The sequence below is a fragment of the Actinia tenebrosa genome, unplaced genomic scaffold (genome assembly GCF_029948245.1).
Source record: "Actinia tenebrosa isolate PJP-AT-01 unplaced genomic scaffold, QUT_ActTen_1.0 PGA_scaffold15__27_contigs__length_11533743, whole genome shotgun sequence".
In the NCBI taxonomy this organism is placed as follows: Eukaryota; Metazoa; Cnidaria; class Anthozoa; order Actiniaria; family Actiniidae; genus Actinia; species Actinia tenebrosa.
In genome coordinates this window covers 8,323,544-8,335,390 of record NW_028292575.1, presented here as the reverse complement: position 1 = coordinate 8,335,390, position 11,847 = coordinate 8,323,544, and the positions used below count along the sequence as shown (strand labels likewise).

General features: G+C 35.4%; 1 protein-coding gene across 1 annotated transcript; it reads right to left on the bottom strand.

Annotated features, from left to right (window-relative positions):
* Positions 1–361: 361 nt before the first annotated feature.
* Positions 362–11,100, bottom strand: LOC116302384 (uncharacterized). Its single transcript, XM_031711665.2, has 5 exons — positions 10,678–11,100; positions 6,121–6,172; positions 2,619–2,768; positions 1,652–1,901; positions 362–1,191 (listed from the first exon to the last, which is right to left on the bottom strand). The coding sequence occupies exons 1-5, from the start codon at positions 11,020–11,022 to the stop codon at positions 894–896; spliced, it is 1,095 nt and encodes a 364-aa protein (XP_031567525.2). The 5' UTR covers positions 11,023–11,100; the 3' UTR covers positions 362–893.
* Positions 11,101–11,847: the final 747 nt, after the last annotated feature.

Below are 11,847 nucleotides of genomic sequence, written 5' to 3'. Positions count from 1 at the left end.
TCCTCAGTCTATATAATGCAACTAGCTAGACCTTTTTAATTCCAATTTATTACCTATTTCCAGGCTCATAATTTTAATACCCAGCCCTCCTTCCCCCCCCCCTCCCCCCCTCCCTCCCCCCCCCCCCCCCCCCCTCTCCCCCGCCACCCAGCAAACGTCCCATCAGTAATGTTGGACGTATTATCCAACATAATAAGCACATGTACTTTGATAGATGTTGCAGTAAAAACCCGCGTATAAGAACCTAAAATTTAAGAACCTGTTAGGCTAAAATCCTAAAACAGGTTCTTTTTTTTTTTTAAAAGAAAAAAAAAATAGAATCAATCTTTTCAAAAATATATTTATAACACAGTCTGTACACAATAATGCTATAAACACTATAACTGTACATGGTTACTGTAAAGAACATGTCCTCATTGAATAAAAAAATCCAACTTAAAATGAAACTTTATTTTATTTCTTGACCAAAAGTTAAGAACCTAATTAAGAACCTAGTTAGCCTAATTTAACACTAAATATCATTTATATAAGAACCTGTTTAGGCTAACTTGAAAAAACCTAGGTTCTTATACGCGGGTTTTACTGTATTCTGAGTGCATAACCATCACGTATTGTTGTATTATCTGAAATAGTAAGCCCATGTACTTTGATAGATGTTATTCTAAGTGCATAGTCATCACATATTGTTGTGTTATCTGACATAATAAGCCCATGTACTTTGATAGATGTAGTGCATAATCATCACATATTGTTTTATTATCTGACATAGTAAGCCCATGTACTTTGATAGTTGTTATTCTAAGTGCATAATCATCACATATTGTTGTGTTATCTGACATAATAAGCCCATGTACTTTGATAGATGTAGTGCATAATCATCACATATTGTTGTATTATCTGACATAGTAAGCCCATGTATCGTTGACAGATGTTATACTAAGTGCACCATCATCACATAAGTATCGACCAGGATACATACTAAAATGATTCACTGTAATCCCATTCTTCTGCCATCTTATTACATCATATTGCACCCTCGTCTCGCCACTCCGGTCACGCCTTCCCCATTCGTCAAAATTGTCTGGGCCACCCCATCCGTCACAGTTTCTTGCAAGCTCGGATGTGTCGTCTGGTAGGAGTTGGAAAGATATGCAAGCCTTTGCTGGCACTGGTGGTGACTCGGAAAAATATCTAGTAAAACAATTTGATTTTTTTGATACATTGATCAATTGAACGATGCAAATGCCGCTATTATGCCAATGATTTATCGTTAGATTAAAAAGTCTCTACTCCTTTCTGAAAGCAGAACAAAATTTGATTCCCAACCTCACCGTTCCTCCTAACTTGTAAAATGGCAATGCCTGGATCTTTTGTTGTTTTTTTTAATTGTTTTGAAAAAACGAGAGAGAGCGAGAGGTGCATGATTTTGCTTATATCTCATCCAGAACAAACTAGGCAATCAACGAACATTTTGTTTGTAACTCAAACCAGGCTTTCAGCTCCATAAACAACAGCTTGTACTTCTATCTTTTGAAACATGCCACATGCCACATGCCACATGCCACATGCCACATGCCACATGCCACATGCCACATCCGTTTTGAAATAGCTAAATAATTCGTTCGCTCCAAAACATTACCGTTCTACTAACCTGATAACACTGTCTCCTGAGGCGGTCGCCTTTGTCATGATGTGAACTTTCCTATTAACCGATTTCTTATAACAAAACCACCGCATTTGATTGAAGCCCAGACGATTTCTTAGCTCTTTTAATGTTGCAGGCTGGATAACCAGTTTAGGATCGTCATACTGTGAAATACTTCGCCAATTTGTTGACAAAACGATTAAGGTGTTAGGGGTTTGGCTGGTCAGAACGGTCTTCTTGACCAGCGTCCATCCACCTGATTAAAAGATAAGATATCATCACTGACGGGAACAGGTTAAAGCTGTGCTGGTTAAAATGGGAAAAGCGAACAATCTTTGGTAGCAAGGGTGGTCTAGATCTACGCTGCTTAGGCGTCATCCCCTCTCTACAATGCAAGGCTTGTGGTAAGCTGCCGCACGTTCCAATCCCGACCACGCAAGTGTGTAAGTTGAGTCCATGTATGACCCTGGAGCACAGCTCCAACCAGTTTGAATTAGTTGGGGTTCATTTGAGAGAAGGTAGGGAAAACCAGAAGACCCAAAAAACCCGGTCTGGTGTTCTGACTAAATTAGTAAAACGCTTTCAAAGATAAACAGAACGACGTAGTTAGAAATTTACGAGAATTTCACTTTGAAAAAAAGGACGGATACGCAAGATAAAGTGCTATTTTGCGACCTTTTAAGGGGGGCACGCTTCTTTTAAATGAAGGGGGAGGGCTGGGGGCGTTTGCTATAAACTTTTTAACATTAGGTATGATCCTCCCCATTTTACTCAGTAAGGATATGATCCTCCTATTAAGTCAACAAGGAAACAGTTTCGTCAAACTGTAAAGAGGTTTGACCCTCAACAATTTTTTTACTAAAGACGCTCACCTCTAAAGCCGCAGCCCGACTCCCTTACCCGCAATAAAAAAGGTACCTGGCCCTAAAAACTATGAACAATTTATTTAAAACAACAATGTAATTTTTCTCACCACCGTCAGTAGTCATATCACAATAAACCAGGATCTCTGTGGATTCAGGAGTTTTGATTGTATATTCACCATCGCCACGTGATTCGCCTTTGTCCCTGATCTCCTTACACGAGGTTCGAAGTACCTGAGCTTTGCAAGATTCACCCCCAGCTGTGGAAAATAGTTATGCACTTATTGAATTCATCCGAACCAATAGTCCCCTCCACAATTCCCTGCGCCATCTTGAAAGGTAGCCTTGCCTTTGCATCGAAGCGAAACGAACGGTGAGCTTGCAATGTTAGGATAGAGACCTGTTTTTAAGACCTTGTATAAACATTCGCATGTCTCTTTTAGTACAAGTTCACCGTTCGTCTCGCTACGATGCAAAGGCACGGACGGCTACCTTTCAAAATGGCACATGGAACTGTGAAGGGGACTATTGTGGCAGAATATTGAAGTCTGCCATGATGCGCGAAGAAGAATCCTATAGGTGTTTAATCATATCGGACAAATATGGAGACTACTATAATGCCGGCATAACAATAATTTCATTTGCAGTCCGATAGGCTCAGTACTACCCAAACAATGGATCGCCACGTGACTAAAATACGGAGATGGGATTGGAGGATTATTTGTGAGGTATAATAACATAAAAATAAATAGATAGATAATAAAAAGTAGTTGGGATAAATAGAAAGTAATTATCCTAACTAGTATCTCTCTGATTGAGGACGAATGCTTGAGAGAACAATCAGCTAGCACGCGCGCTTTCTATTTTCCCGTTTGTAACTAACAGAAGGTTTTTTTTTGAAAGAACATAAAAGTGGCCCCCAACGGTAACCGATCATGACTCCGCATTACCATCCCGCAACTAATGTATTGCCGATTGGCAGAACACAGAAGTTGACACGTCTTGCTCCTCTTGACACTTCTTTCGTCCGGTGTTCTATCAATCACCTGCTTGCTTTATAGTTGTACTCAGTACACGCACGCGCGTTCTCTATTTCTTCAATTTCATCAGTGAAACATTTTTAGTTTTATCCTTTTACTTTGCGAGATACCACTGAAAAACGCATAAGCGACCGGACTAGAACAGAACTACAATTTCCTTCAAACCATCGTTTACATGTATCGATGTTGACTCCACTCCGAACTATGTCTTGCCTAATTCTGTCCTTCTCCTCACGACATAAGAGTGTTATTTTCATTGATTAATCACAACATCCCCCTGCCAAGCAATTATCTGGACTTATTAGACCACTCAAACACGAAAAACAAAAACCATCAAATCATTTACTTCTCAGATCGATAGGAATAAGCCCGAAGTAAAATTTTATCATTTTTTGAATGGGATTATCTCGGCTAATTTCACTGGGAATTCTTTAATGGCGACTTTCCTGCTGTTAAATGTCTGCTCGTTTCCTTGTTTAGCTTCCGTTAATTGGGGGCTTTTTGCCTTCTGGCGATATAGAGCTTCATTCATAACACGTTAACTTATGACCTGCTTTTTATATACACTTATTTCAAAAAACGTTATCGGTCGGATAACTAAAATGGGCGACCTGAAACTAAACTGAATTTTTGTATTGTTACGTTTTCTGGCTAAAATACAAGACATCACATTTCTCACTTAAAGGGCATGCTTCATACTCCAATCTAAAAAGAAACTACGTTGTTTGTTGGCTGTGAATATATTTCATTCTGTAGCGTGTTACTTGGTTTTAGATTTCAGATTTCCGACCGACAAGGGTTTTTGAAATAGGTGTATAAGTAGAAAATACGTAATTATATCAATGTATATGATATACCAACTAGGAACTACGAAAGATAATAGATAATAGATAATAGATAATAGATAATAGATAATAGATGATAGATGATAGATGATAGATGATAGATGATAGATGATAGATGATAGATGATAGATGATAGATGATAGATGATAGATGATAGATGATAGATGATAGATGATAGATGATAGATGATAGATGATAGATGATAGATGATAGATGATAGATGATAGATGATAGATGATAGATGATAGATGATAGATGATAGATGATAGATGATAGATGATAGATGATAGATGATAGATGATAGATGATAGATGATAGATGATAGATGATAGATGATAGATGATAGATGATAGATGATAGATGATAGATGATAGATGATAGATGATAGATGATAGATGATAGATGATAGATGATAGATGATAGATGATAGATGATAGATGATAGATGATAGATGATAGATGATAGATGATAGATGATAGATGATAGATGATAGATGATAGATGATAGATGATAGATGATAGGCGTGTATGGATATTCATAAATTCATAAAATATAAAGTCGTCAAAAAACATTCGACCCCCTCTTCAGCATGGCCGGTTCTTCTCGTATTTCTTTTCCAGAATTTTCTTTTTATATTGAAAAAAAAGAAAGGGAAATATAAACTATTGTACTCTTAGCTAATTATCATTACCAGTTTATTCTATGAATATATTATTTACTTATTTTTATCTATTAATGTAATACTGTTTTGTAATTTAAGCTTAAAGTCTGTAAAGCGTTGTTGAATCTTATAGAATTATAAGATAAAGGTATTATTATTAGTAGTAGTATTACTCCAAGGCGCTAGCGTGCTGTAGTGCACTTAAGGTGGCTGCCTACTTTTGAACGTTCGAATTGAGCCCACGATGAGCGCGCGCTCAAAAACCGCTGAACAATCTACAAGATTTTATTGAAGAACCATACGCGTTTTGAGCTTCAACAGGGCAAAACCCTCATATTTTGCACGGGACTCTATGTTTTTTGATAGCTCATTCGAAGAAACTCCTAAAAATCTAGGTTATATCAACATTTTAGGAAAAGTTTAAATCAGGAACACGTGAAAAAATAGATTTTTGTAGGGATTTTTGTTCGACTTTATGAGATTTTCTAAGAGCACCGAAACTACAAAATATGACAAATCAATGTATCTCTCTGTCTTTTTGTCGAAAATATCCATGTATTATTGTAGAATGATTGACTAGCCTTCATTTATGCAATCATATAGTCTGCAAATAACTATTATTTTATTCATCTTAATTTTTTTCTAATCACTTCTAGTGGCGCAATTTTTACTCCAAAAGCTCGTGCGTAGGCTTCCATTAAATGCTGATTATCTCGAAAACGAGCTCGGGACACCCTATTTTTCTTTCCAGATTTGGAATCAGCATTAAATTTCAATTCGGAAAATCGAAGTTTTAAAAAAAGCTTAAATCAATTTCCAAAAGTAGGCAGTCACCTTAAGAACAATTCTCTTAAGACTCAAGTGGACGTACATTTTTTTTTCTTTCTTGTTTTTTTCTTCCGTTATAAAAATAGAAAACTAAAGCATTTAATGGCGCTTGGCTGGCATGCTGTTCTGCATTCAAGTGGGAATGAATTTTCAACTCGTAAACTAAAGGTATCGAAATTTTAGTCGTGGCGTTGTTTTGAGAAATTTTTTTAAGCAAACTATGTTTATCTGGGCTTACCTTGATTTAGTTCGGGCGCACATGTCTTCTCGGATAAACACTGCACTTGATTCTGTAATAAGATCAGCAGAAATTATCGCTGATTATCAAATTCTCTTTTTTGGAGGCGTCACTAGGGAATTGAGTTGGGCGCCGGATAATGTTCACTGTGGGTGGTTTGTAATCATTTTAAGGCGGAAAAAAATGAAAATAATGGTCATGTAAATAAGTGCGTGTCACTTTCCTGGAAGGTTTTTAGGGACCAAAAATCCAAATATGCTTTCACGAAACAGTAGCGGATCTAGGCGGGGTGGTTTCATGGATTCTTCCATTGAACCCCCCCCCCCCCCCCCCCTTGTGAGATCTGTGAAGCCAAACATGTTTTTACGTTTAGTAGAATGACATTGAAACTCCCCTTTGTGAAGCCAATCTAGTGACCATGACCTTTTTCTACGAGGCAGCTATTTTGAAAAGCCCTCTTTTAAACAAATTTGGAACCGCCATTTTGAAATCGTATGAATAGGGAAAGGAAAAAAAGATGGATTTTATAGATCCTTTAGTTCTATTCTTTAGTGTTTTTTTAGAATGAAGATGTCGGTTAGCCGCTTTTGTTTTGACTTCAATGCTGCTCTGCGAATTCGCAATGACTTCGAATTTAATTTAGGGATAAAGATAACGACGAAAGAATTTGAATCGTACTATATATAGCAGGCTCCATGCAGGTGCCATGACTATCGTTTTCAAAATCAGGCAAAAAAAAATTTGAAACGGTTATTATAATTGTACTACTAAGATAAGGAAGGCTTTTAGAAAGGCGAGCGTTGGTTATCAGCTGTCTATTTTCTTTACACATCATCTCCAAGGAAACGAAGAATTTAACAAAAAACAAATTAAGTGCATATTAAAGAGTGTGAGATTGGCCAGAGGGATGTTAATATCAAACACTCAAGATTATCTTTGACATCTAAGTTCTTGAATTTAGTACGGCACATGTTTGCACGAACTGATCGAAGTGAAAAGTGAATTGTCTTGAAAAAGGATCGAAAATTATACGGATATCAATATGATTGTTTCAGCCTCATTTTTTCAAAATGTCTATTCTCAACAATTGTCTATTGACCATCGTGATTGTCACAATAATTTGATTACGATTTTTTAAGGCCTAATATCCCTAAATAACTCGGAAAAAGTACACCAACTGTTCTTTCTTATTTGATTGATTTGCCAAAATCAAAGACTTGCTGTAGACATGTCACTATTAAGTTTTATTGGGTTGTTACTCTTGTTTCCTGTCTGGGAATCTCTTTCCCTTTGCTAGTTGGTCGAAACATTCAAGATTTCTCAACCATGGGCTGTTTATAAACGCATCTGACAATGCATGGCTTGCGCATGGCTTTTCATTACGAAGGACCAGAAAACAAAACAAAAACAAAAAACAAAACAAAACAAAACAAAACAAAACAAAAATTAAAATTAAAATTAAAATTAAAAAAAAACATCTCGACCAATCAAAATGGCGGCACAGCATCGGAAACAATATACTATACTTTTCTTGTTTGGCTTTATAATTTAAAGATTTCCGTTTAATCCAATATTTTCCTGGACGGATAAAAGCATTCAGCTTAGAACAAAGGAAATACAACAGCTTACAACTGATCAAACAACAATTTAATGAGAGATAATCAGTAGAATTGACTTTGAGAAACCTTAGAGCTCTTCATTCATTAAGGATAAACTAACAGAAATATCATTAACTTTTTGTGTATTTGCATCAACCGAATCTTCAAAACTTTCCTTTAAATTTCATCGAACTCTCAAAAAACCTGTGCAAATCAAAAGTCAAAACACGGAATTTAGCGATCAACGGTTTTGTTCATGGACGGAGGATCGGAAAACTGGAGAACCTAGAGAAAACACCTTCATTAAGGAATAAAGACCATTCTACTAACTGATCGAGTACATGAATTGAAACCAAGACCCCAGAGATGTTAGGCGAGTGCACTATTGCTACTACTGTCTCGCCACATGTCAGGGGCGGATCCAGGGATGTTAAAAGGGGTGACTAGTCACCTCCCTTTTGCTCAAATTTCTCAGTATATCGTTAGTAACGCTGACAGTCACGGGCTCCTTCTCCTCGAATTCATGGTAAAAACTTTTTAATAGTCGCCCCCATTCTAAATTGAATCCGCCCCTGCATGTATGTCTAATATGAGGATATAAAGCGCTGTATAAGTTGTATATGTTCATGCATAATTCAAATGTCATATAACTAATGCATTATGATTGCCACATATGTACTAATCTTTTACGATTTCTGTATTATCTTAAACCAAAAGAGTATGAAGTAATTCATACTTGCTTGCTCAAACATATACAAGTCTAGACATCATTTTATTTTGACGTTCTAAACTCATGAAATAAGGGTCTAAACAGCTGCCATTTTTTTAAATATTCTCAATGAATTCTCCCAACTCTTTATCCCAGTCTTATCCCTAACACAAACATAAGTTATATGAGCAAACAAACATAGGATAAGTCATATTTGATGAAGATCAATATTATGAAATCCAATAAAAATGAGGATTTCAGTTGATTCTATAAAATGAGATATTATGATATTTTGCAAAGACTTTTTTTAAACGACGTTCACAGTGACCGGTAAAATAATTAATATTCATAAACTTTTTCATTCTATAAATAAAATACGAATTCAATTACACAAACAAATCATGTGTGTTCTGACTGATTGATTTTAAAACAAAGTGCAACGTTAATATAAAAGTGCAGTTAATTCGGAAATATTTAAAAGTCTTAGCGCAGTTTTTACAATAGAATCCTAATGTAGCCAAAGGGCAAAACTGTCGTCCTTTGAATGTCGTTGAGAGTGTCATTGAAAATGTTTGCAAAGCAAAAATAGAATCAAGAAGATCTCAAAATATTAGGACTTGGCCTTTCTTGTTGTCTTCAAAATATTTCATTTAAATGATTCTTTTTGAATAAGGCGACCGGCCAGTCTACTGAAAAGACTGACACTGAAAAAAGTAATGAAAGCGGGGCACATTATACATATCGGGAGGAATGGCCTAGGACTTGGCGTATTTGTTTTAGATTTATAAGCAATATCAGTAATAAACAAGGTCTATCAATGTACGAAATGTAAAGATTTACAACCACTACTGCATTATTTTTGTCTATTTTTTGTTTATTTTTGTTTATTTTTATTTTAAGCCGTCTCGGAGCTCGTCGATCTCACTCGCTTTGCTCATGTTGTAACCAGTCAAAACCGATATTATCAGCCAGTCCAACTGAAAGAAATCTAACATCGACTTTAAAAAGGAAACAAAAACAACACTGATTGTAATTCATGTATTCTTTTTAACGAGAAAAAAAGTTTGAGAAATGGTTTATTGTTAGATGTAAAGATAACAGAAAAGTCCCTTGCAAATTTATGATTATCCATAACTTATACTCAAAATGCTTTTTTCGTGAACTTGTGGGAACTTTCGCGCCAAAAACACGCGCGCTCCCGGGTCCCAGATTCTAGGTTAGTTTTGACTATGTCCTATATTCAATGTAATCCTGTTTTTCACCTGGAGGGATAACACAATAAAGGTGTGAGGACGTGTTTTTAGTGCGCCTTTCAATCCAAATAATTAGTTTATCTTAAAAAGGAAACCCAAAATGATAAAACTATTATTTTAATTTTCAACGTTTTCCTTGTTTTTTTTTACTTTATTTCTTTATCAAATTCATATTTTTTAGCAGCGTTTTCTAGTCTATTCGGGACGGTTTCTGCCTCAGCTCGAACATAGTTAATATTAACTATGGCTCGAGTGAGGGGAAAAAGACAGTTAGAACTTCAAGACAAATCTTAAAATTTTTTAAGCATTATTCAAACCTTTTTTCTAAGGAACAGGTGTTCAAAAAGAAGTCATTTCTTATCTACATTCGTATCAACTAATATTATGAGGTGTTATGAGTTCTTGGTTGTACTTCATTCTTTCCTTTTTGAACTACACTATTACAGTATCCTTCAAATATTATTTTACTTTAAGTTTTTTATAATTGTTGTTAAAATCATCTTAGAAAACAAGACTCTTAAGACTTTATCAAAGTCGATATCAGAGATAAAGGCCCGTGTTGGAAATGTAACACATGAACTGAAGCACGGCTTTTTTACATTATTGAAATGGGTCTTACAGGGTCTACCTACTTTCATATACTTTGATATAAGTAATGTTAATGTAATCATTTAACAATCACGTCTGATGAAGGAGCTACTCTCTGAAAACGTTTGTAATTTTTTACGTTTAACATTTCTTCACATTTTACTGAGAGAATAATAGGGAAATATTTCCATAACATGTTGAAATTGTTTAAAAACAATGCATTCAAATAAGCTCTATATCTAGTTCATTATAAAAGCTGAAATCTCAGGCTTGTTTTAAGCGGACGATATCAATTTAGACATCACAGGAATCGATTCATCAGTGACTAGGCCAATAAACATAACGAGTGAACAAGATTTTGCGGGTACAAAAATAAGAAAAAGATAATAATAATAATAAAAAAACATACCTTCTCTTTCCTCAGTTGTTGGAAGACAACTCCTTCACTATAAACCAGTCGTTCACTATCACAGCTGTCAAAGCTCGCCGACAGTCCAAACGAATTCAATCCACATATTCCTTTCACCATATCAAAATGGTATGAAACACAGTTGTTGTCCTCGGAGCAACGTAAGATGCATTCCAACCAGTCAGTCGATTGAACCGAACAGCTATGAGTTGACCTTGTATACCGACTAGTTGGTAACATACGATTGCGAAAGACTTGAGAGTGAACGAGTCTTTGTGATGTGACCAAGGCGAACAGGCTAAAACTTTGAAAAACAGCAACAAAGATTTTCTGAATGCGAGACATTTTTGCCACTGACCGACACTGCAATTTTGATGGTTTTACTGCCCTTCTCTTCTTAATGATTTTGACTGTTTATAACTACAACCCTATCTTTAAAAATTAAAAAAAGTACTTGATATTAATCCATTCAAAATATATCTTCTGGCAATGTACGCGAGACATGCATGTGGCTTGCTATATTCCGGTGGAGATAAATACGTCTTATCAAGTTCCTAATTAAGGATGTCGCTAATTGCAAACTTTTGAAATATATTTTTTACTATAACGCTTGATAAATGCTTCTGCCCAGAAAAATCTTATTCTATTTAAAATATATAAACACAGTAGATATTTCATGCACTCGGAAGACAGAATTAACTCAATATTTTTATTTTTGTTTTTTTATTTTTTGGTAATTCAAAAGAATAATTAAGATGTTATATTTAAACATATAATATAACTGTTTATGACGTCACGAATGACGACTAATAAATTGATATTTAAAAACAGAAGATTTTCCCCTTCAAAGATCACTTAAGAAAATTTAAGTTTCTCACAAAGGTTTTCACTAAGCAGACACTTGAGTTTAGCAAATAAAAATCTTTATTGAATTTCTTCAACACATAATTCGTCAAAGCAAGTCCAGACCTTCAATGATTTTTACCTCGAGGCAATGACAAGATGATAAAGGACCTCTCTGAAAGATTGAGCGAAGTTAAACGAGAAATAGTGACCCCAGTTTGTCTCTAAACAAACTGACTAGTTCTTGTAGCTGTTTTGTCTTCAGTGAGTGACAACTAAGTGTAAAAGTGCCAAAGTTATGACGCACTCTACATAACATAAAATGAA